General features: G+C 40.1%; 2 protein-coding genes across 2 annotated transcripts; one reads left to right on the top strand and one right to left on the bottom strand.

Moving 5' to 3' along the window:
* Positions 1-12,568: 12,568 nt before the first annotated feature.
* Positions 12,569-22,519, top strand: LOC130173679 (proline-serine-threonine phosphatase-interacting protein 1-like). The gene is made up of 15 exons (XM_056383134.1): positions 12,569-12,738; positions 13,681-13,781; positions 14,537-14,611; positions 15,598-15,632; positions 15,767-15,873; positions 16,151-16,213; positions 16,388-16,480; positions 16,916-16,961; positions 17,215-17,294; positions 17,673-17,771; positions 18,774-18,870; positions 19,119-19,212; positions 19,448-19,536; positions 20,051-20,172; positions 20,367-22,519. Exons 1-15 carry the CDS (start codon positions 12,706-12,708, stop codon positions 20,496-20,498), a joined length of 1,266 nt encoding a protein of 421 aa, XP_056239109.1. The 5' UTR covers positions 12,569-12,705; the 3' UTR covers positions 20,499-22,519.
* LOC130173688 (tetraspanin-3-like) lies at positions 21,775-26,321 on the bottom strand. Its single transcript, XM_056383144.1, has 7 exons — positions 26,161-26,321; positions 24,972-25,163; positions 24,684-24,758; positions 24,315-24,416; positions 24,010-24,162; positions 23,752-23,835; positions 21,775-22,932 (listed from the first exon to the last, which is right to left on the bottom strand). Exons 1-7 carry the CDS (start codon positions 26,221-26,223, stop codon positions 22,840-22,842), a joined length of 762 nt encoding a protein of 253 aa, XP_056239119.1. The 5' UTR covers positions 26,224-26,321; the 3' UTR covers positions 21,775-22,839.
* Positions 26,322-26,770: the final 449 nt, after the last annotated feature.

The raw sequence follows: 26,770 nt of genomic DNA on the forward strand, positions 1-26,770 counted from the left end.
TATCAGCCCACCTTCGATTGTGGCTGTTCAGAACAACCATGAACACTTTTGCCTTCAGACGTGTCCAGATGATTGGTTAAAAGATCCGGTTTGTTTCGAGCATATCCCAGCCGTTATGCTTAGTTGTACTTATATATTGCATATACAGTAGTTTTTATTTTATTGTCCCAGGTTTTAAGATTTCAGTTTCATCAACATCTTTGGTCTTATTTGAGATATCCAGTCCTGAGATTTTGCCACCACCCCACTGTACTGGATCTGAGTAGGATTTTGTTTGTTGTGCTCACAGCACTGAAAATGACATTTACTGTCTTCCATAAAAGACAAAATTCAATTCATGTCTGTTGTATTGGGGTGGAACGTATAACCTCAGAGCCGAATACCTCAATTAAAAGCACAAATATCTACATGGCTAGATAAAGGAGAGTGAGTGAAGAAATGTTTGTTCTGTTTTTGTTTTCTTTTTATTGTTACTTGGCACAATTTTTAAGTAGCCTTGATGCTAAATGGAGTGTATAAGAAAAAAAAGCCAAAATTGCTTTGGCTTCCCACAGAGCAATTGAACTCATGGCACACTGGGCTGCTCAGTGATTTCAGTAACCCTGTAACAACACAGTCGGCTTTATTTGGGCACAGCTACAGAGAACAAAAGTCCATCTGAGAGGCTCCCACCTCGAATGCCAGCACCATTGGCCACAGCTAGATGCCCATCCATGACTAGATGGGCAGCTGAAATTACCAATTAGTTTACCAATTGGCTGCAGCGGATTCGATTGGTTTGTAATTAATTCTAGTTACTGGCCCGTAGAGCAGGACGGATGGCGCCATGCCTTTGTCCTACTGACACACTATCCCACAGAGCTGGGCCTCGGGGGGGGGGGGGGGGGGCAGTGGACATCAATACAGGGCCCTGCAGCTACTGAGCCCTCCACCTCCTCCTCAACACACACACACACACTAAACACAGAGACAGCCTGCTCACCCTACACACACGCTTAGACACACAATACCTTACACATACTCAATGTCTGATAGGCAAACACACACAGACGAACCCCCTTGCAGCGCTCGGCTGATTCCGGAGAAGGCGAAACCTCAACCGCCTGAGAAGGTGCTGACGACAAACAAAGACAACAGAAATCTTGTGTTTCGAGACTCTGACCCCCTCCGTGTGTGTGCGTCTGCATGTGTGTGTGTGTGTGTGTGTGTGTGTGTGTGTGTGTGTAGGATAAGACAGACACTCTTCTCCATGTGCACCAACTGTAATCCGGAGAGTGTGGACTAATGGCTAGAGAGGAAACTTTACACCTTTGAATCAGACTTTCCTGAATTTTCTTTCCCTATCATATACATATGACACACTGTAAGTACATTTTTGCATCTGCCAAGCAGGTGCGTGTGACTTTGTGAGTGTGAGAGAGTGGTGTAGCAGCAGTGGCCCAGAGCGGAGGTCACATGGCTCACTGATACCTCCCACACTGAAGGTCATGGCTTCTACACCCAGGAGCAGAGGAGGGGAGGTTGAAACAGATCGATGATTCAGATAAAAATACACCGCACCTCAGCTAGTCTCTTTTATAAACACACACACACACACACACACACACACACACACACACACACACACACACATTCACAAACACATTCACACACCCTCAACAAATGACTTCAATGCCACTACAAATGATACTGGCCTCCTTTTAATGAAAGTGATATCAAAGCGAGAGCCTGCAGCAGTGACTGCTGGCTTTTAGGATAACTACACAGTAATGGAAGACCATTAAAAGATCATAACAGCTTAAACGATGAGGTCTCTATTGTTGCTCTGGCCTAAACCTGCAATCAAACCGCTGTTTGCGCTCAATATAAAGGAGAACAGGTTGGGGAAGTACAGTTACTCCTTCTCATAATGGCATTTCACCAACATCCACAGAGTATGCTGGTCAAAGAAGTCCCCTGTGAGGCAGAGAAAGAGACTGCAGTGGGTGAGCGGGCAACGGTGGGCTGGAGAGAGAGAGAGAGAGAGAGAGAGAATCAGACAAGAGTGCTGCTCATGAAAGACGACAATGTGTGATTTATGTGAGCAGTGAGAGGAGTGGTAATTGGGAGTAAAGCTCCACAATGCTTTTAGTTAATGACAAGTCAACTAGTGAAAGATGTCTGCGCCACCACCGCTCCTTATTATGGATGCTGGTTAACAGTGGGAAAGGGGCCGCGCCAGTGAGCACTCATCAGGTAATGAATGAAGAGCCATGCTGAGAAAGGATGGGGGCCGAGGCAGATACGGAGCTGGAGACAGGACGGTATGTGAGCCCCTGTAAGGGTCATCTGGCCAGTGCATTATTAAACAAAGCTGCCAAAAACAGTCGAATAATGCCTGATGGTGAACTGGTTTTAGTGCAAACCATAAAACGAATGAATGTGGTTGTATAACAGTAGCAGTTCTGATGTTGTACTGTATGAGTCTTTTTCAGTCCCAAATGTTGTATCTGTAGTTTCTGACCAAGTAAAAGTGAGAGAGAGAGTGAGAGCTAAAAGCTGGCGGGTTAGCATGCCGAATTCAGGTGGTTGATTAACATGTATTTTTGCAGGTCAGGCGTCGGCTCTCGTAACGGGTCAGGTGGATGCAGGTATTTAAAAAACCCTGAGCTAATCACTCATCTGAAGGCGGCAGGACTTATACGCTGTTAAATCTGCAGCCTCTGAGAAATGCCGCGCCGGGCTGAGGCGTGAACATGGCGGCTGTGGAACGTCTTGAATTTTTATTTCAGTATGGCACTGAAATAAAAATTCAAGACGTTAACAGGTCAGAGTGGACATACAGCCTGCGCCACATGTACGAGAGACCCATGTCCCACAGCTGCATCATGTGATCTCGAGATTTGATGTCTCACCTATTTTTCACACGTGACTTGCGCGGTTCCCAGTGAAAATAGACAGGGAAAGCATCTGTTGATAGTGATATTGGTATTATACAGGTAACAGTACATGAAACGGACATGTTTCATTGTCTAGGCTGTATCTGCATATGGCACAGACATGAAACAAATATATAAATATTGTATTTTTTAACCATTTCAGCAACTGTATGTGGAGACAGTGGAGGCCCCATGAACTGTGGTCATAATAGAAACCCAATGTTGGCTATTATGTCAATAATTTAACAGGTGAAGAGCAGTATTTTTCTGTTGTGTGTGTGTGTGTGTGGTGTGTGTGTGTCTTGCTCTGAACAAGGGTAAAAAAAGTCAAGGCAAACTCAATGTGGACAGTAGCAGCAACGCTTCAGAAACATCAATGTTAATACACACACATTGAAAGCCGTAGCAGTTCAGCGACACAGCCATCTCGCACATGAAAGACACGCAGTGTGTCCTGAGCATTTTTGTTTTTATTTATGTAAGACCTGCCCACAGCTCTTATCAAGAAGAACATTTAACAGTTAAAATAATTCAAATATGAATAAGATGAGCTGGCTGCCGTCAGTCAGTGTACGTCACATGATGACCTTTCTCCTGAGGTCATCCGTGACGTGCCCTAACAGAGTTTCAGCTGTGACCCAGGATGCAATGCTTTCAAACCCAGTTTAGATGAAACCATTCCGAATTACTTAAGAAGAAAGTCTCAAAGCCTAACCAATATGGACGCAGGCTTGTTTTTATCTGAACTGGGTTGAAAACAAAATGATTATTGCGACTCTGTAATGTTTAATAGGTGATAATCAACGGAATCTTACGATGCTGTTTGTTGTAAGATTCCATGTTACAGTCTGAATATGAATATGGATATGAATATGAATATGGGTTGCTATACTTGAACGGTCATGCTGTAAATTGTGTTGGTATATGATGTTTTTAAAATCTTGTTCCATGTGCCCCTTTTCAGCACCTGCCCCTCTATAGGTCTGTGCAGCAACAGCAGAGACGGACACGTGAAATAAGAGAGTTCAGATCAATTTCATTACCATCTTTCACCATAGAACTGTTGGCATGACGCTATTTGTTAAGTAAAAACTGTGCTCTTCAAAAACTAATCTACTCCATCAGATCACAGGAGCAGACAAAACTTCTCCTAATCTGAGCTGGAATATTGATGATTTTCATTGCATTCAGGCCCGGATGTGTTTGGCAACAAATTACGCAAATAGGGTTCATTTGCAAGACAGGGAGAAGTGCCTCGGGTCCTATAATGTATGAAGTGACATAAATCAAGACAAGGTACTGGACGAGTGCTTGATAAAAACTAATTAGGCATTTATGCGCTGGGTTAAAGGGGTCTTTGTGTTATTCAAACAAATTCATTAATCATGATGTGTATGTCAGAAGACAAAAGCATAAGTGAGTCTGATAACTGAGACATTTTTTGCTGATGTTACTAAAGCACAGAGGACACTGGACTTAAAACTATAACGGCTCATAATATTTTGTCTTGTATCATAAAGTTAATGCTGTTAAATATATATTATCATTACCATCCGAAATCTTTAATCAGAATAGTAAATGAACAAGCTCTTGTGAAGTGTGGCCACTTGCTCATGCACTCTCCAATCAAAACATATTTTTATTTAAATTGATTTAATCTGTCTATGGGCATATTTCAGTTCATGCCTGTAAAACACAATCAAACACAGCAGTGGTCTATGTCCATCTTTATGTTGAAAAAATTGCAGCAAAAATTTAATAACACTAACAAAACCACAATCAATAGCACCAGTGTGTCGTGACAAGACTCAGACACAGTCAAGATTTAATACATCACATCAAACAATCGACCTGATGTTGAATAAGATGTCCCCATTCCAGCACGACTATATCAAAACTGCCCAAGCTTGCAGAACACACTGAGAGGGGGGCAGAGAAAGGGGAGGTTGAGGGTGCTCGGAGCATGCCTGTGGCAAACCTCCGTCAGATATTGTTTGTGTTTAGCGCCGGGCCCCATGAAGAATTGATGAAGCTCTCTGGAACGGTGCTATCATCAGGACAGGGAAGAATCAGAGCATGGCAAAAACTGCATTTCTGCCTCCCCTGTGCAAAGCTCCACGCCATTTATGAGAGCCATCCATTAGCTCCAGCCACGGGGCCCAACTCCTGCACGCATCTGTGGTCACTGGGGTGAGAGGGTGAGGGTGTGTGTGTGTGTGTGTGTGTGTGTGTGTGTGTGTGTGTGTGTGTGTGTGTGTGTGTGTGTGTGTGTGTGTGTGTGTGTGTGTGTGTGTGTACAGAAGAAAAAATAATTGGGCAAAATAAATAAGATAATAAGAGAGACAAGAAGAAGAAGGAGTAGGGGGAGGTGAGAGGAAGTATCAGATGAAGTATTATATATTATATTTCATGTCTGTTAAGAGGTGATAGGTTGGAAATATTTTGCTGCATATTGAAGTATGTGCTGTGGCAAGAGTGTAGACTCACACAGCAGGGCCATTAGTACTGTTGGCTTGTTTGAAGCCTAAGGCGCTTCCCAAATGCACAACGGTAAAAGTGCATGTGTGTGTTTGTTGTATAAGTGTGGTTGTGTGTGTGTAAATGGCACGGCAGGGGACAGAGCAATAGCAGAGCAATGAGAAGACAGACAAACAAAGACAGAAGATAGAGACGTCATTCAGAGAGAAAATGATCATAGGGACAAAGATGCAAAGCATGAAGACGACAGAGAGAGGGCACAGTGGAAGTTGAAGAAACACACACACACACACACTCACACAGCTGATCTTCTTACACAGCCTTGGCTGTCTGTAGGCTAACCACAATCCTGCTCCCTGCAGTGCTGACCGCAAAGCAGTCAACAGAGGCACACTGGGCCTTATCCTGCATGACACGCTGGTCGATAATCATGCACACCACCGCATAGCACAACACCACTGTAACTGTGATACCTGGGCCTGCCTGCCGGCCTGCATAACCCGTCACGCCTGGATGGAGCCACGCTCACAGCGAGCAGCAATCATCACTAACAGTGTGGAAATAAAGTCTTTTTATTTTATTGATTTATTCTAATGTATTATAAATTTGATTTCTTGGTATTGTTCTAGGAGTATGTATACATGTGAGATGAAGGCGGGTTGAAGACAAGCCCACACTGAGTTTGTGGGGAAATAAAAGGAAATGCAGGACTACAATAAGTCTGATAATCTCCAATATACAATACGACTTTGTGTTGAGAAAGACCAACTTAGTGTTAGTATGAGCATTAATCATTTGTATAAATTTAAGCTGTATTTGAAATATTTAGTACAGCACAGAATCAACAGCAAAGATATTTATATAAAAATAATGATAATATTTGCTCCTTTCTCCTCATTTAGCCTCAGAGTTGCAATTATATATATATATATATAGTGTGCTGCTTGTCACTGTGGTGAAGGCACTGGAAATGCCAGTAATGCTTTTACTGATTGAAGTGTTATTTAAAGATACAACATGATGCATTCTCCAATGAAACATTGTGTTCTTTTGAAATTATATGTTAAATACAACCTCAGCATAGTCATTCTTTAGTTGATTGTGGCTCTGGATGACTACCCAGAATTCCCTACATTGCTACAAAGCATACATTAGTATGTATACTAGCCACATCCCTGTATGCAACATTCATTATTCATTAGCTGTTCAGTCATATATTTTGCTGGCTTAACAAACCGGATAAAGGAAATCCGGTGATGGAGGTGGAGAAATGAAGAGCTAAACCACTGAACCGCAGCTAATCAACAACTGCCTCCATCTTTCCCTGCTGCAATACAGTAAAATGCAACCTGTGCTGTCCTCGGTTTTACCATGGCAATAAAATGTTTGATGGATCGCCAACAACCAACCTTGCACTGCTCACAGCATCACCACATCAAAGACGAACTGTCACATAAAGCTGCTGATGCTGCTCTTATAGAATTCCTACATCTGTATGCACCACCAAATTACTGTTGCACCATCAGCCCATTCCCAGTAGAAAGTTTGTTAACCAAGCCTTAATCAAGTTGTAATTTTCTTTTGTTTTTGTTTGTTTTTTTGTTTTTTCCAGAAATCAGCTGATACAAGAAATAATGAAGTTCAAAAGAAAAAAAAAGTATGCTTTTTGGGACATCTTGGCCATTCTCTCACACATATATACAGAAAACAACACAAAACTGGGAAAAATGCATATATCAGGTAGGGGCCACCAACCGTATTAATATAGTGTAAGACAAGATTGTGTAGGATATTCATTTTCCAGATGTACAGAAAAACAATTTTTTAAAGATGTTAAAAAGAACTCTGTGATTTCTTAAAGTGTTTTTTAAGGTTTTTGTTCAATTTTCCAAGACACTGTTGCAGCATTCTTTTTAAATGGCCATCCTTTGACTCTTGTGTGAGCAGTAACAGCGCTGACTCTGTGTTATCAGCCTTCCCTGCGTGTGGTGGACGAGCAGCAGAGCGGCCGGTGATAATTCTCTCACAAGGCCTCATCGTTCGCTGTGAGACTGAACAGAAAACAAAAAGGAATGTGGATGTAAGGATGCACGAGGCACGAAACTCAGCACACAGCAAAATTTAGAAACTCAACAGCCCCACCTGCTGTTTCATGTGTGCATTGTCCTCAGGGTTCAAGTTTATTTGTCATGAGTCAAGTGACTGCTTAACAATGTGCAGCAGAGGTTCTGACAAAGGATGATATTAAGTGTTCAAGTAAGAAAAGAAGTGTATACCTATTCAAGTGTTACCGTCCAGTTGTCACAAAGAATTCTGTCTCTGGAGGGAACTTTCTAAATATAGATTCATGCATCTTAATGTGTTCAGGCAGATCATTCAAAGTCCTGGAGCGTCTTGCTTGTTGGAGTAAGAAGGAAAAATCTACCCAGTCAAATGGCTTATATTGGGTTGAAATGTTCTAAAATACAGGTTGGTGGCAGACCAATAAAATCTCAGCATTTTTGTTCCATTCAAAAATACATGTTGCTGCTTTTCATAACACTCTTGACTTTTGAGTAAAGAATCAAAGCAGTGTAAAGGAGTGGAATAAAATGATTCATGAATTCAAACAAAAAGAAGAAAAAAAAGACATACATAATAATTATGAAAATAAAAAATATATATTTAAGAAAGAACAAAAACTGCTTTATTTTGAAACTGTTGAATTGGCCGTTGTGTCATTCAGGAAATGGGGTGGACAGTTAATTTTCAAGCCTGAGTCCCAGTTTAGTTTATTTGAAAAATCCAGAATAATGCTGTAGAACAAGTTGAAATTTGTGTATGTGTATAAATGAGATAGAGGCTGACACTGTGAACAGACACAATCTCAAGCAGAGACAACAAACCTGATACCTTAAATCAGTTCGTCAAATAACAGGCCACTTTCCGCTTTATAGCCTTTTAAACCTAGGAGACACACACAAAGGGGAGTATGTACACAATGCAACACAGTACACACAGACACGCACGCACCCACACACACACACACACACACACACACACACACACACACACACACAATCCATTATCTTACACTAAGCAAAGATTAACTTAACCTGCACAATCCTACATGCATGCCCACGCACATAGTTACACTCACACTCTAAAAGAAAATCCATTTGTACTCTTTGAACAGAAACAACAAAGCAAAGACGAGAGCCGGCCCAGACCAGAGTCTCTGCTTGTGTTGACCTGCATTTGGGTCTGACTCCCCTTGTGGCCTGGATCAGAGGAAGCCAAGCAGAATCTCTGTCTTCTGCCGGATGGATGAAACCACTTAGCAGTCTTACCTGTCTGGCTTTATAACACACACACACATGGACACTTAATGCAAACACATACTGTAAAAGTACACATACAGGTATGTGCACAATAACACACACCTGCACACACAAACAAGTGGTATGGAGTGGTAAAAGGCCAGGTCACAAGAGACCAGCAGGACTGTAAACATGCAGGGGCTGGCTGGAGAGAGAGAGAGAGAGAGAGAGAGAGAGAGAGAGAGAGAGTGAGAGGAAAAGGAGGAGTGAGAAAGAAGAGGAGAGCGTGAGGAATGGGGGGGTAATGACATGGGGAGATGGGAAGAACAGAGATAAAAAAAATTGAGGTGAGAGTCAGGAGAAGAGAGGACAGGTGAAAGGAAGTTGGTCAGAAGATGAAAAAAAAATGGAGCTAGAAAAGAGGGGAGGACATGGGGGAAGGTGAAGAGGACAGGGTGCATCCCTGTGGAGAGAATGGCCGCTGGACTAATTAGTCCAACACCAAAATCCAGTCTGTTGAAGGGACCATGCAGAGGAGGGAGGGAGGAGCAGGAGCAGGGCGTAGAGGGATTTGCCTGTGGCACGCATCCTTTTTACAGGGGTCACCACCAGTACACATCAACTCAAATGTGCAGACACACAATCCCCACACATTTTACCAACATATAAACTCATGTACATGCACAAACATGCAGGCAACTGTGACCATTTCAAAATCATCAAATAAAAAGAAACATGGCCATGATTGCATTGTGTGACAACCGTGCTAATCAAATATTTATACAAAGAGAAGTCCACACAAACAAGCATACAAGCATACGTGTGTGTGTGTGTGTGTGTGTGTGTTGTGTGTGTGTGTGTGTGTGTGTGTGTGTGTGTGTGTCCAGTCTGCCTTCATTCCAGTGTCCAGAGAATCACATCAGGGAATAACGGACACATGAGGATCAAATTGATTAAAGCTGGCGTTCTTAGCAGTAATAATGAGGATTAAGACAGCTAATAAATGTTTCATTAAAAGCCAGACGTGGATCAAACGTGAGAAAGGCCCCCAGCTCACTCTGTGTGATTCTGCTCTTTCCTCTCCTCCTCCTCCCCTCCTCCTCCTCCTCCTCCTCCTCCTCCTCTTCCTCCGTCACCCTCAGCTGTTAGTTTTCAGCTGTATTATGACAGCCACTACAGATCATCTCACTAGCAACTACAGTCCCTGCCCTTGTGCCTACACATCATTAGCTCCCCATCTGTCAGCTTCCTAACAGGTTCCCACTAATGTGGCCAAGGACTCACTTCATTGCATTCCTATCCAGCAGGCAGCAGCAGTCCACTGAAAACTGCTCTCTGTCCTGTTTAGTTCAGAGCCTCTCTTTTCTTTGGCTCCTTCACTTCCTCCCATCCCCTCTGATCCTACTTGTTCTCCCCTCATATCTGCCCCATCCCTCTCTTCTTGCATCATCTCCTCGGCCACTTTTAACCTTTGCCCTCCACACCTCTCACTCCCCCCCTCTTCACTCTCCTCCTCAGGCTTGTTCCCTGAAGTATCTGGTGAGATTCAGGGCTGGTACCACTGGTCAACAGGGGATTAGCAGGAATGGAGGATGGAGAATGTGTGAAAACCAGTTAAGGCACACACTTTGCAGGCCAGAGTGTCTCTCTCTCTCACTCACTCACTCACTAACACACACACACACTCACACACACACACACATCGTGCACAAAACCCAAGCAACCGGGCACAAGCTGTCTCTGACATCACATGTTTATCACTCAGCACGCACACATGGGCCAGACCCCCACTGCTGAGTGCAGTATAGGCCCACAGAATCAATATAAATACTGCATGTGTTGCAGCTGAAGTTATCTGCTGCCTTAAAACAAAATAAAATAAAAACAAAATAGAATGAAATAAAATAAAAGTTTGTCAAAAAGCACAGAAAGATGTGGTGGCTAATGGCAGCGGCGGTGACACTGGTCCTGGCAAATGGGCTGGTTGGCTGTGTAACTCTATCTGTGGAGGGGGAATACAGCAGTGGTTGGGTAATGGAAAGGTCATTTAGCCAATCCCCCAGGTAGGGGGGCTGGTCTGACACGGCTAGTTTGTCACAGTTCAATAACTGCCACTCCAGGGGAGTGTGAGGGAGGGAGAGAAAACGAATGAGAGAAGGGTAGCAAGTGTGTGTGTGTGTGTGTGTGCTGCAACCCTGGTGTGTGATAGTGTGCTCAGACCCGGGCAGCACAGCTGATTCCCAGAGCTTGTCCTTCCATTAGAGGCCTCAAACAGGGTCACAGCGAAGGCCAAGCACCACAGACTCAGTCATCTCAATGTGAAAACTTGTAAGCTCGGCCTGGGAGGATTATCTTCGCTCTAACTAGTGGATGTCTGGTTTTTCCAAGTGGGAAAACTGAATTGTTTCACCTTCTTGAACCCAAAAGATGGCCACTTCAGAAGGGTGTCTAGCTCTAATCCATGGCTTTGGTCAAACAGAATGAAAATTTGTATTTACTGAGTAAGAATTTTAGAAGGTTTGAAGGTAGAGAGTGGACTACACATGAGTTGAAACGATAGTCTTTATACAATAAGTTACACTTTCTGTAAATATAGACCAGATACATAAACAATGAACTTCTGTGGTAGTACAGATGCAGAATCATGGCTCAAACTTCTTTATAATGAAAATGTACATAAACAGACAGTCAAATAGACCAACCTCCATTATTCTCAGTTGGCTGTATTGATTTGTACTGTCCCTTTAACATGTCGTTAGGTGTGTGACAGAATGATCCCCCGGCTTTGTGAGAGAGCCAAAGATTTTCACACATCTCTGGTGAGAGACACCACAGTCTGTCTTTCTCCTCACTTTGAAAATCAATAATAAGCTTCTATGTGCTCATTCACGTGTCTCTGTGTCTTCCCTGAGAGATGCCTGAGGCACAGATTTGTATTAATCTCAACAGGATCCAGAGATTTGGGATTTTATGTCTGAACCCTGTGTGATGGGAGGGTTTGATCCCATTTAATACTTAAATACTAGGTGTACTTGAAATGTCTCAGAGAGGTCTATGTCTCCCCCTTGTGGTTGTCACAAGAATGTACAAAACAACTGTTGAATGAGAAATGTTCAACAGCAACAAAGTAACAGCAAAACTTTTAGAACTATTGTGGAAAAAAGAAGGATTATTAACATTGGTAATCAGCCGTATTTATAACAATATCATTTCATTTACCACACGTAGTGATGCCTAGTAGAAATGAAAAGATGAATGCAAAAAGGAATAAGACAGTCAAACAAACAGTGGACATCACAATTACAACAGAAGAAGTGCTTTAGTTAGATTTGTACTCATTTACTTTGGTTAGAATGTAATATGTTAACAGGAGGAATAGCTGCTGCAATGCAAAAGCTAACACAGATCTAAATAAAGAACCAAACATATTGTTAATGATATAAGATATTGATGATGACATACTGTACTTATTGAGTTACATGGATACCTGAGGGTAGCCCCTAAACATTCAGCCATCGATGAGTCAACAGTTCACATAAGCTGTGACCGAAACCATCCTGTATGACTACATGAATTTGTCACTGTAAATGAACAAACCAACAACTTCCTCTACAAACAATGTTGACCTGCAGCTAAGAGATTGTGTCAAACACGCACACCGACAGATACCATCATCTAAGCAGACACATATACTGTAAATGATGTGTCTGAAAAACCCTAAAACAACTTTTAAATTTATCCATCAAATGATAGTGAAAGAGAGACTGTCTCAAACATGGGCTGAGCTTGCTGTGGTCAGTGACATCATGGGACAGAAGCGCTTCCTCATTCAAAATGACTCACTGATGTTTGGGCCACTCACGGTTTTGAACACAGCTTACTTGGCTAAGTATCCTTCACCTTTCAGTAACTTAATTTAAACTTTTGGTCAGCCATTCGGTTTTGAGTAAAAGTCCTGTCAGAGGAGTTCATTCAGACGAAAGCAGCTGAGTGCAGAAGTAACAAGCGGGATGGCACCTTTGATGTTTAAAGATGCTTTCTGGGTAAGTCTACTTTTTGTGGTCTCATGCTTGGCTGAAATTGTCCTTGTGAAAACTTAGAAGTCATTGGTATCTTCACAATCATGCACCCTACATTTATCTTATCCTTTTTTATGATGAATGCACAAGCTAAGTAAAAAACATTCTATCATTTATCCATTATACTGTATAACGTAAAGTGTCTGCAAAACAAAACAAAACTGATTGTCGTGGCTTTGGTTCACTGCTATATGCAATTTATTATAACCTATAACTTAGTCCACATTTACATGAATTGTATGTGGGTGTGTGTGTGTGTGTGTGTGTGTGTGTGTGTGTGTGTGTGTGTGTGTTTGTGTGTGTGTTTGTGTGTGTTTGTGTGAGAAAATTATAGCACAAATGACAGTGTAGAGGTCCAATCTGACACGTTAATAAAAATGTCTTCATAATTCATAAGCTCTGGCAATGTGACTTTACTAAGAAAGTACTGGTAACGCGTACAGTCGATGAATCCAGACAAAGTGTTGTCAATATGTAAGTTATTGTAATGTGTCAAGCTGCCTTTGTAATCTTATAGATAGATAGATAGATAGATAGATAGATAGATAGATAGATAGATAGATAGATAGATAGATAGATAGATAGATAGATAGATAGATAGATAGATAGATAGATAGATAGATCGATAGATAAATAGATAGATAGATAGATAGATAGATAGATAGATACTTTATTTATCCCCTACGGGAAATTCATGTTCATTACATGACAGTTAGTCTGCAAGAGGCAGTTTGATGAAGTACTGAGTGAGCTGCCTTGACATATACATCGGTTTTTGTGGGGTAGTTCTGCATTTTTACCACATAGTAAGTCCAGGATTAACACAAGTACATGTTGCAACTCTTGTTGAGCAACACCGTTTATTGCCGAATTTCTCTGAAGTTTTTCTATGTCTTCTCAACACAGGGATCTGATTTTACTTGCCACGCCGGGTATGATGCTGTGATCCAAAGGTTACGAGATGGAAGGCAAATGTGCAAAGATGTGGAGGAGCTTTTAAAAATGAGGTAGTATCAGTTTGTAGAGTTATTTCAGCAGCTGAAACAAGAACTGACCATTAAACGAGGGGATTTTCAAGAATCCATATACGTAATATCTGTGTTTGTGGTGTAATTAACACCATGATGCAACAAGAGGAATATAAATCTAAGTAAATATAGTTTTCCCCTGTTAAATGACAAAACCAGTGAGTTACCAGATTACTTTAAAAAAAGAGGTTACTGGGGTTTTTGGTATTATCATAAGATGTTTAAATTGCAACAATATGAGTCTCAGATGAGAAGGTCTTTAAATGAACTTCCTGGAAAACAAAATATAGATACTGTCTATATCTATCTCTGTAGTGGTAATCTGATTCAACGGCACATGTAATTAGTCACACTCATGTTCATCACAATAGGTGAACAATTTAGTAGTCTTTTGACCAATTCCTGATGCGCAAAGAACGGCAAGTCTTTATAATATCAACCAACATCTGAAAGTGTGTCTCAGAGTTACAAATATTCTATTTTCTTTGTTTTGTGTTAGTTTCGCTATAAAGAATATAGAAAATTATACAGCAAATTCATATGAGGTAATCTTCAAGATGTAACCAAGTCCAACAAAAGGTGGGTCAGTAGAGCTGGAAAATGGTTCTTTATGCAATAATCCGTAATGTCTCCAGGAAACATGACAGGAACATACAACAGTTCAGCTTTACAACAAAACACTAAAACACATTGTGGGCTCCAGAGTGACGTGTCTGTCTGTTCATACTGCACAGGGCACTAGCAGAGGAGAAGTATGGGAAGGAGCTGGTGACTATTGCTCGCAAAGCTGGAGGACACTCAGAGATCCGGTAAATACATTGTGTCGGTCAAAGTATACTTGCTCAGAGATCAATATTATGTCCTGTATACACATGCAGTGATTATATAAGTATGATATATTAATTAAAAAAAAAAAAAAAAAGAAGAAACTCTAGTTTGGCTACATATTCATTTTGTCCAAAGAGAAGGTGATGAGTTTTAGATGGTTTTTACTGCTGATTGAAACTGACCTGCAACATAAAATATACCGTATCTGTCAGGCACATATGAGTCATACTCTTTTTTAGAGGAAACACACGTTTCTGTGTCTGTGTGAGACAGAAAGAGAAAGAACGAAAGACTGTGTGTGTGTGTGTGTGTGTGTGTGTGTGTGTGTGTGTGTGTGTGTGTTGTGTGTGTGTGTGTGTATGTGTGTATGTGTGTGTGTGTGTGTGTGTGTGTGTGTGTGTGTGTGTGTGTGCATGTTCAGATTTGCCCCAGATATTTTCCTGGCACCAGTCCAGTCAGGCTGCGTGTACCACTTACAGCAGGCGACCCTCTCTCTGTAAATAGTGGGTCTTTTTTTTTTTTTTGGCAGTTTCCTGTTCTTTCAAGTTCCCTCAACGTTAGTCACCTGAAAATAAAGATGACTGACTAAAAACCAGAAACAAATGGCTCTACAATGAGGAAATACATTGTGGTAGTGTGTTTGAATCTCTGTCTTAAGTAGTGAAGCACCATTTAATTCCTGTCAGCAAATGCGAGTGAGGTACCCTTCATGGTATTTTGTTCAGTCCAAACTGCTTTGGTGAGGCTGCTTCATCAGCAGTCTCACAGTTAAGTTACTGAGCCTCTGACTGCGTCTTAGGGAGAAACAGGAACAAATTCGTTGGTCAAAAATAACATGCCAAGTCTGAGCTGGATGCTTTTTTTTTTAGCTTGCAGAGATAATCAGCCTCTTTGTATCCTAGCAAAAAAACAAGCTGCAGGTATTTGCTTAATCATCTCTGATCTCACATGTGCATTGTTTTTTCAGCACCTTGAGAGCATCCTTTGACCAATTAAAAACACGTAAGTTCATCCGGTCATTTGACAAATCCAACCAAAGTAATAAATACTGCTGCTGTTGATCTTATTTGTGTTCAAATGTGAACAGTTCAGTTTGCTTTTTTTTTAATTATTATTATTATTGTTTTTGGCTGCAGAAATTGAGACCATTGGGAACTTTCATATCCAACTATCTGATTTATTGAGAGACGAGGTGAAAAAAATTGAGACATTCAAAGAACATCAGAAAGAGCAGAGGAAGAAGGTATGAGGCAATTTATGTTGCTTAACAACCAACTTATTGTTTACAAACACAGAGGCATTGGGTTTGATTGCCCTGATGAACATAATGTGAAGTCAAATTGCTAACTCTGGTTTTATCCTCATGAAGATTATTTTGTTGTTATATTGTTGTTCCCACTTTCATTAGGTGCTTTGGAGCTTTTGGTTTCAAGTTTCCATAGTATGTTAGTAACTTACAAGACCACTGAGATCATATGAAGATATATCTTTTAGTTTCACTCTTCTGTTTCTTCCTGTAGTTTGAGAGCATCATGGAGAAGCTTCAGAAGAAAAAGGCTGCTTTGTTCAAGAAGACCATGGAGGTAGGGAAACAGCCACCGCCGGTTTAATTTGAATTAGTGTTTTACATTTAATCCAGAAAGCAAACATTTTCTCTTTGTGAAGATGTGATATGTTGTACGCAGCTTTCACTGGCATAAACAGCAAACATTGCACATCTTTTACAGTCCATGGCTTTTTGTTTCTCTTTCTCTCAGTCGAAGAAGAACTATGAGCTGAGATGCAAAGAGGCAGACGAGGCAGAACATGGGGCTGAGAAGACCAACATAACACCCAAAAACTCAGAAAAGGTACAATCAACATCTGAATTACCTCTCTATAATAACAGTAATCAGACAAGTTTGTAAAGAAACTGCTGCTCTGATTAAAGTAATCCAAATACAAACCTTCAGGGTATTTCACTTTGACCTTGATCTTTGTGCAGCACCAGTGATGCAATGCAACATCTAGCAAGGAGGAACTGAACTTTGTTCAAGATGTACTATTGTGACTCTAAATGTGCTATCCGTCATCTATTTTTAGGTAAATTCATTATCATGCAAGTTCCCCAAATGACCCCGATTACTTTCAAGCATTTGTATATTCAAGAAACATGCCACAGTAAAATTTCAAACCATGTCTAAATATGTTTTGGCCTTTTCATGTTCAAAGTTAAGGTCTCTCTGGCCTGTGATCAGACTTTGTCACATTGGTTATCTCTGTTGCTTCCTGTGTAATATTCACAGGCACGTCACAGGGCCAAGCAATGCAGACAGACCGCCAATGAAGCAGGTAAAACCCAGAGTCACATTTCTTCTGATGGCTATTTCTAACCTGATTAAATGTCTTTCTCTCTGTATTCACATCATTTGTCAACACTGCTACTACTGATTATGTACATTTAGAGAATCATATATGGAAATTCTGCACTGTACATTACTTAGTTAGCAAATCTTGAGCGAGACTGGACAAAGTTTACTTGTCTTCATTGCTGTGTTTCATTTCTAACTACAACCATCTATAAATATTCTGTAATCGCTCACAGAGAAGCTGTACTTCAACCACGTCGTTCAGCTAGAAAGCGTTCGCCAGGACTGGGAGGAAACACATAAAAGCACATGTGAGGTACTGTGGATGGTAATGCTCTGTAACATAGTCACAATCTAAAATTAGGTCTAACCAGGTAGACTAAACCTCACACCACATCCCCTTTATCTGTACAATCTCCTAACATTGCTGGCCAGTGGGGAAATAAACCTTATGTTGCAGGGTGCATGCTAAAAACAGATGATCAAACCCACAGGTACTTATAGAATATAAGTATAATTCAGCCACGTGTGGTGCAAGCAGATAATACTGCCGGTGACACTAATGCAGCATGACAACTGTTAGCATGAGGGACATTAGAAAAGAGGGAACAATCATGTCTCTGCAGTCATTAAGTCACTGATATTAACCTGGGAGTGGTACAGTAGAGACCATTGGTGTGTATGTGTTTTCCAGGTGTTCCAGAAGCTGGAGGTAGATCGAATTGGGATGCTCAGGTGTGCCCTCTGGGACCACTGCAATCATTTCTCCATGCAGTGTGTCAAAGACGATGAGGTGAGCTCACTAAATGGTTCCTCTTAACGTTTATGTACAAACCCTAAAAAGTACAATGGTAACACCATTGTAAGAATACCATAGTAATTTAGTCACTACCATGATGGGACATTACCAATTGGTAGTGAACAAATTACCACTGTATTAGTAAGGTACAACAATACCATGATATTGGACTGTGCTACACCACAACTACCAGTAAATGAACAGTTATCTTATTTAAACAAAAGAAAAAAATACACAGTAAACTTTAAATGTAAACGCAATTTATTAATCGTAACAGAAAAATATAATGTCATGGTCAATATAAATGATTTATTGATTTCTCTCCTAGAATACCTCAGCACCCTCTGGTTCAGCTTGGGATTAATGCTTGGTTTAATTCAGGCACAGGTTCAAAATTTATGTACAAATGTAATTTTAGAAGCAATTTGTAATCAGAAATTACTATATTACTAGAAACAGAAGTTACTATATTATTTGTTCTGCATTTAAGTTACACTTTAGTACAATTAATCTGTTTAAATTTCACTAGCCATGCTAGGGGCGTGGCTGTATGCATGTCAATGCCAGCTTGTCGATCAGTTCACCATAGATACAGACATTCATGATCGTTCATGATCCCCAGAGGATGTGCTAATTAGCGAATGTTAGCATGATAAATTAAAATGCTGAGCATGTTTTTAAACATTGTGCCTGCTAAGCATCAATGCTTATGTGCTAAAGTTGGCATTTGCCTCAAAACACTGCTGTGCTAATGTATAGCCCCAATGCTAGTGTAGCTGTGGACTCTTTTCTTGAAAGCCAGTTGGTGGCTGAAACACCTTTCACACATGCTCATTGTATTCCTCACGTCAGGTATATCTATCATGGAACTTGAAATGAAAAGTCTCTAACTACAGAAAATATATTTTTTTGTTTGTTTGTTTTTTAACCTACTGATCTAAACAGGAAAAGTGTTTAATTCTGATTTCTCATGGATTGTCTGTTGTATAAAATTAGTTTTTCGAGGAGGTGAGGAAGCAGCTGCAGCAGTGTGACATCCTGACAGACAACAACTGCTTCATAGAGATGAAAAGCACGGGATCAAAGCCTCCAGGTGAGCTGTCATGGTGGGCCAGGCATTTGACATAATGAGGATCTTTTAGAGGCTTCTCAGCACTTAGATAGCCTTTTCCCCTTCAGAGGAAACTACAAAGTTGAAAAGAGAAGTGAGAAAAAGGTGCAACGGCAAAATAATAGGATTTGGAATGCTACTCAACTAATAACCTTTCTCTTTCAGTAAAAGCTGCAGAATGAGACTTGTCCTCACTTCTCAAATGAACAGCTTCTCTTTTCCTCTCACAGAGCCCATAGTGTTTGAGAGCTGCTACCAGACAAATGTGTCCGGAGAAAGCAATGGCCAAGCTCTTTTTGCAGGAGGAGAAGACATGATGAGGAGGTGTGACACAAATAACCTTAGGAGGAGGAATCAGGAGGAGATTGCATTGTTACCGGACAGGATAACCTGCCAGGGTTGAAAGAATAGTGCATGAATACCACAAAATTGGTGTGGCAATCAGAAAATGCTTTCTCTTCCTAGTTCATCTTTTTTTTTCAGTTCCTTTTTTCATGTTGACCAATAAAAATAAAAAAAAACCTAACCTAAATATTTTACTTAAACTCGGGTCACACAGGTGCTCTGATTCCCTTCTCGGAAGCTCTGTGAACGTCAGCATCAATAATCCTCAGACATCACAATCAGCACTGACATCTGTTGGCATGTGTAAGTACTGCAATTACTTGCTCAATTACCATCATCTCTCAGTTTGTTATATTTATGTATTTCTGAATGCGAAGCATAATAAATTCATTGGAATGATGTTGTTGGCTTTACCTTCTACCTGATTATTGTGTTGTGTGCTCCAAGTGGATGTTAATACTTAATTATGGATTGACATATTCACATTCTCCTCTCAGCAAACACATTAGTGGACCCCAAGATTTAAAAATGAAGTTCTCTTGATGTGTTTTCATACAACTCAAATATGCCATATAACGCAGACATAAAGACATATATAAATTAATGGAAAATATCATCTTATTGTACATGTTTGCAAAACACAACACCTTCTATGGTATTCAGTGGTTTTATTACAATAAATAGAAGCATAAATTAGGAAACATAATTGTATATTTGAATTGAATTGAATATAAATGTACTGCATACAATGAATTGTACTTAGATCTATAAATAAAGGCTAACATTTGGCGTTTGCAATTATCTGCTATGACTGTAGCCTCAGTTGAGATTTCAGATGGAGGACGAGCACCTCTACTAGACCTCCAGCAGGAAACATCATTGGCCACATTCATAGATGATGAAGATATCTACATTGCGCTTTATGCATACACTGCACAGGTGAACATTTTACCTCATTTGGTTACAAGTTTGTCAAAAGAAGAGTACCATTGATCTTCATGTAGAGTGTGTTAAAAAAAAAAGGAAAAAAGAAAAAGTAATGTAGGTATTCAGGTGAGATTTGAGAAAAAGGCTTTGTTGTGTTACCCATCTCTAACTGACATGTGTTATGTTTGTTCCCATTGACTGGTCAGGCAGACGATGAACTGTCTGTGAGCAAAGGGGACATGGTCCGAGTGTTGGAGCGAGGAGAAGATGGTTGGTGGATCGTGGAGAAGGACAGTCTGACTGGACTGGTGCCAGGAAACTATCTGGGCAAAATCTGAACATGCACATACAAACACACAGACACACACAAAAACACACAGACACACACACACACAGACACACACACACACACACACACACACACACACACACACACACACACAAACACACACACACACACACACACACACACACAAATAAGAAAACACAAACAAATACACAAAAACAAATGACAAAACACAAATAGCCACACACCTAAACACATCCGTGCGCATTACGCTTAAAGACACAGTCAAAATGTGTCAAACATGCAAAAAAATATACATGAACATGAACACATTCTGCATCACGTCACTTATAGATTAAGATATACACACACTTTCCGTTCCAAGCTTCCTGGATAAATGCTCTTTTACGAGCACAGCTGATGTCAAACTGTTTTCCTGATTTTCTGAACATGCACTGAAAATCTAGCATCATTTGTAAGTGGGTTTGTTATTTATCAATGGTAAGTTAGTCGAACAGTTTGTTTGTGATTGTATTTAGGTTTTAACCCTGCTACCTCATGTGTTTTACGGCTGGGATTCTTCATTCTCTATACTTAGACCAGTGTACGCACAGTGTCACAGGACTGAAGAATTATTATCTAAATTGCTCAAAAATGGCTTCCACTGACTTTGCTGTATGTCACTAAGTCATTGTTTTGCCCTTATTTGTTAGTGTGAATCAATGTGAGTAAACAACTATTATTATACCAGAGCAAGCCAGGGTTTGCATGACAACAATGCAGGTTATTGTACTTAACATGACAGAAATAACTGATAAATTATCTCCAGTTGGTAAGAAAATAGAGCAGTGCATTTGAGGAATTCCTATTAGATAAACCCATCTCTTCAAGAGATCCTAAGTATCTGCAGCACAAATTTTACGGTGTGTGTAAGGATGATCCAGCAATGGACTGTGCTGGTTTGGTTTTGTCTCTCAGGTTCTGTCCGGTATTTTTGTGTGTCTGTTTATGAGCTGCGGAATATAGAGGGTCATGTTGTGTATGTAATTATGTCTACTGTCTATAAGGTATTTTCAGTGACCCCTGGGAAGATCATCAGTTACCATGGAGATCAGAATACAAAAAAATGAAGTTTATATAACTGAGGAAACGATAAGACTGTGATGATGATCTGTTGAATGGTGGCACATCGATTTGTTTAACTATATTCATATTCTTCATGTGCCTGATGAAAAATCAAATCATTACCTCTGTATGTATCATTTAATTGGTAACATATTTACTTTCACATAAAACCATGTGAATAAAAAGGCAATGAAAGAGACAAGTTAAAATGTATGAGTTTATTTGTCCCCGGCCTGTTCTCCACTCTATACACAATTTTGTTTGTCGTGTTTTGAGCACTAGCTTAATATCTAGGGGTCAACTTAACAGCTCAAAAATATTTAAACAGAGGCCAGTTTCACAAAAAAAATGTATAAAATAACAGGTCATACTTCTTTATAGCAGGTTTATAACTAGCAAACTAAACAGAAAGAATTCAAACTGAATCTACACAAACACAAGTCTTCAGGTAACACTGATAATACTCCAACTAATAGCACTGGAGACTAAAAGGTTGATTCACAATTTCTATATGGGCGATGCCTCACTAGTGAAGCCAGATTAAGAGAACATCCACACCAAAACAGAATGTACATCATTCACAATCTGGATATTTGTGAATATGAAGAACTCTTTCTACCAAACATGGTTTAAGAGAAGAAACGCAGAGGTGCTTCACAAACATAAATCTGAAGTTAAAAACACTGAATCTGTTCTTTCTATGGTAAAAAAGTTTTTCCATTTTCACAAAGTCTGGTCAAAGCCAACATATTACGAATAGTGTACATGTTCTTTTTAGCATAGACCTTGCATTTTAACAACCATGAAATATCTCCAGAGCTGCAGCCATAGTGCAAACTAGCCTGCAAGGAATTACATTCCATGCCACATTCCCAATCACAATCTCACACAGAAGCTCCAAGTTAATTCTCATCATCATCCTCACTGGGAACGAGCCCAAATATGAAGCCACAATTAAAAGAAAAAAAGAAATCAGCATCAATATCACGAATGTCAATTAGCCATATACAACTTTGGCTTTTATAAGTATTTATAAGGGAAAAAAAACAAACATATAAAGTAACAGTAACTTACAATGCATGTCAATAAATAACTGGTTTCGCCTTGAAGCCCCCGCCCACCCACACCACGTCATCAGTGTTCGCTACTTTATCATGAATTGTGCAAGGTGTGCTTGAGCTTATATAACTACAGCTGAAATCTACTGTGGACATGTCCGGTGACGCTCCTTTTGATTTTCTGAGTGCTTCGCTGACTGGCTGCGTCCTTCATGCATAGCTGTTGGTTGTGACCAGCAGCTCGTACGCTGGGTCATGACTCCTCCTGCACAGCACCACGCAGGCACAGAGCATTCCCAGCATCTGCAGACACACAGCGCAGGAATGAAAAGAAAAGCTATTATTGAAGTAATTCTGCCCTTTTGCAAGCATGGAAGGCGAATGACAAAGAGAGGCACGAGTGTAATCAAACAGCAAGAGCTCATGATCAGTTCTTTTCTAATTTAATGGGTGTTGGGAGAAACTACTGAACATTTGCTGTATTGTAAATTTATATTCAGCACTGCAGTTGATAACAAGGATCCTGCTCTCCTGGAATAATTGCTTTTTGTCCCTGTGCTACAATGGAAAATCACGCTGTATAAGCAAATGCTCTTAAACTAAGAAGCTGAATCTTTTCACACATTCAGAATGCATGCTATTTTATAATGCGTATGTTTGAATGTAATAGAAAGTGATTGGCCATGCTGTCTTTGTCACTACTTTGGGAGCAAGGGTTTCCTGGTCAGCAGCAGCCATGCTGAGCTGTTAAACACACCACAAATCCTTTGACTGAATTAGGTCAGAGCTGTTGTCAGCTCAGTTTTCTGCTGACAGAGAATGCCGCAGCTGTAATTATGTTCCCAATTAACATGATTTTGACTTGATTTTGAAACAGTCCTGTAATAACAAATCTTAAATGTGTTTTTTGCAGTAAGGCAGAAGATTGCTGTGTTAAGTACTCAAACAGGCTTTAGCTCTTAGATTTAGGATTACTGTCAAATCTTTTTTCAAAAATTACAATCCTTGATTTAGATTATAGCATAACATAATTTGAGAAAAATCTCTGACATAAACAGTCAGACAACTAGACAGATTTCTATACATCTACTATTCATCTCTATTATTTCTTGTCCCCCTTACCTGTATAGATGCAAAAGTTAATGCAGCCCATATGACGTACATCATGATCTCCTTTAACTTCTTCACAACAAGAGCTTCACAACCCTGAGATAGAAAATAAAAAATGAAAAGAGTTTCACATCTATGACAAATGCACAAGCAATAATGCCAGAGAATCTTTCAAATGTTAAGTCCGTTTAAACAAAATGTTCATCTGTAAATCAAATGTCACTGAGGTTTTAGCTGATGTACTCCTTCATTCAAGCATGTTGTGTTTACCTCTTGGTAGAGATCTGCTGGTCGAGTGAGAGTGCCAGTGCAGTTGCTGATGTTCGGCTGACAGCAGCTGACTGGCACACTGTTGTTCTTGGATTCTTTAAACCAGCGAGTGTTCCTCCAGTCAGAGTAGTTGTGAATGCCACAGCAGTGAAGCTGACAGGAACAGAGAAAGGTGGTGAGGGAAATCTTGTTAAAAACAATATACACGTGAAAAGGCATAAAAATGTCATGTGAGTTCATTAAAACTATTCAATTTTTAGCTGGCAAAAGAAAAAGATTTGACACAGTGGACTCTTTCCCCTCACCTGCCTCTGCACATAGTCAATAGCGCGACTGGGAGCATCAGTGTTGGTGCCGTTGTACTCGTTGTAAACTTTCTGGATGGAGTGATTCACCTCATCTTCTACCTGAAACAAATACATAGCTGCAATTTTCATATATATCTCTAAGGAACAGTTTTTCACATTATTATAAGTCTAATTAACAACATAGGTCAACATTATCATTTGTTTATTATTTGTTATACACAATACTGAATGCAACAATAAATGTTATGTATAAAACATATATTGTATAAAATAAAGGAATGTTCAGCTTTTTCAATCGTGGGCCAAAATGTTGGAAGTCTGATTTTAGATCCATTTTAAAACACAGGCCAGTTAGGCAGTGTTTACCTTTGCCCTGTATATGTAGCCCAGCACCACCACCACACACTCTGTTACAAATACCAGCAGGAGAATGGCAGCAAACTGAAATGACAACAAAGACACATTGTTCAGAGACCCATTAGTAAGGTAAGTCAGAAGTAAAATGCATTGCTCATGATTTTTCATCCCACTTAAATAAATATTTATCCCCAGTCTCATGTTACTGTGTGTCTTCCTTGAGTAACAGACATGTTGCATGTCCACCACAGCATTCAGCTCATTGTAAGCTTGCAAGTCAAAGTAGAGCACACTCACAGTCGCCAGACCACAGGAGCTTTCACGTATTGTTGCACAGCAACCAATCAGGCCGATGATGAAGAGAAGAGTCCCGACAGCTATTATTATGACAGCGGGAATCAAAGTGTACACATCTTCAAAGAAGTGGTCGTAGTCATCATATGTGATAAACACATAGGCTCCGATGTAGCATAAAATCCCAGCTGCAGCCTGCATATAAAACCAGAGAAACAGGAGTCACACAGAGAGAAGGACGTCCTTCAGTCCTCCTATGGATCACACAACCCTATTACATTCAGTTGTTAAACTATGTCTCATAATGAATATTCTTTTTCTAGTTGTTAATGATTGATCATTTGTTTTTGTTTCATTATGATATACTGTGCAGTGCAGTAATTCAGCTGGGTAGTGCATTGTATGTATATTACAGTGCATATAGAGGTACTGTACATAGTATAGTGTTGTGTAGTGCTGGGTTTTGTAAAGCTTTTTTGTCTTATTTTTATCCTTGTATTCAGAATTACTTGCATTGCAAACCTTGCACAACCTGCTTTGGCAATACTGTATATATTATGGTCATGTCAATAAATTCGAAATCCAGACAAAAAGACAAAATAAGCAAATATTTAGGCTAAAAAAAGACCAATCATACAAATATTAAAACATTTACATGTGGAGAATAGCAGTTTAGGCTCAGAGAGATATAACAGATTTGAAAGACAGGTGCAGTGTGAACTTGTTATCTCTACATCATTCAGACATCCTGAGACACTCTTTTTAAGCGAAACCCTTCAGAGCTCAGGTTATAGTTTCTGTTTTCTTATTACGTGTGTATATTTAATCCAATCGCGCTAGTCTGTTACTATAATGATGCAGTGTGGTTTCATGTAGCACTGCAGGTTCACTCAGCAGACGCTACAGTACCTGGCAGCTGCCGCATAACGTCATAGCTACAACTCGTGGGCGGTAGCTATCGAGACACTGCAGCTGGCTCCCGTCACATTATTGTTTCTCCATTTAGTGCACCTCGCAGTGAGTGCAAACGGGACACCGTGTCGGTGAATATCCCGGCTCAAACTGCTGTTCGTCTATCGTCGGAGCCCAACCCGCAGCGCATCTCTGGCGCAGTTTGCTAGCTTGCTAACGCTCTCCATCCCTGGCCTCACTGGGATGCTGCACATTGTTCAAACATCTGTCGTTTTCTTACCCAAAATATGAGATTGAGAAAAACCAAGACGGTTTTGGACGACGTAATCCCACACTGTCCCATTGTATCTTGAGCATCAAAATTAAAACTGTGAGCAAAGAAAAAAAATATTGATGCACCTGCACCTTGAGTGTTATAATAATAAAATGGCTTCGGTGGTCCTGCCCCACTGTGCAGATTCTTCTGGGCTCCACCAATGAAATCAAAAGGCAACGGTCACGTGCTCAGATGACATCATCATTCAAAACAAACAGTCTGATGGAGGATATTTGAACATTGATCCCTGTAGCACTGTATCATACACAATGCAACTTGTGCATTTAATATTAAATTGTATGTTAGTTCTTAGTATTTATAAGTATCAATCACTACATCACACTCGTTTTTACACAGCACGTCATATAATCATCCTGCACATAACAATTTAATATGAGGCCTTAAGATGTTATTAACTTGTGCACCACAAAATTAACTTAAATCAGCGTAGTATGATGTAATGTGTCATAAGCAAAAACAAGAGTTTGATCAAAAGCAACAATAGATGAACAGGTGCATTTGTAATTCATCTGCTCTAGTCTGACTGTTTTGTAGTTGTGTGTTTCTGGAAAAA

Source organism: Seriola aureovittata, chromosome 1 (genome assembly GCF_021018895.1).
Source record: "Seriola aureovittata isolate HTS-2021-v1 ecotype China chromosome 1, ASM2101889v1, whole genome shotgun sequence".
NCBI lineage: Eukaryota > Metazoa > Chordata > Actinopteri > Carangiformes > Carangidae > Seriola > Seriola aureovittata.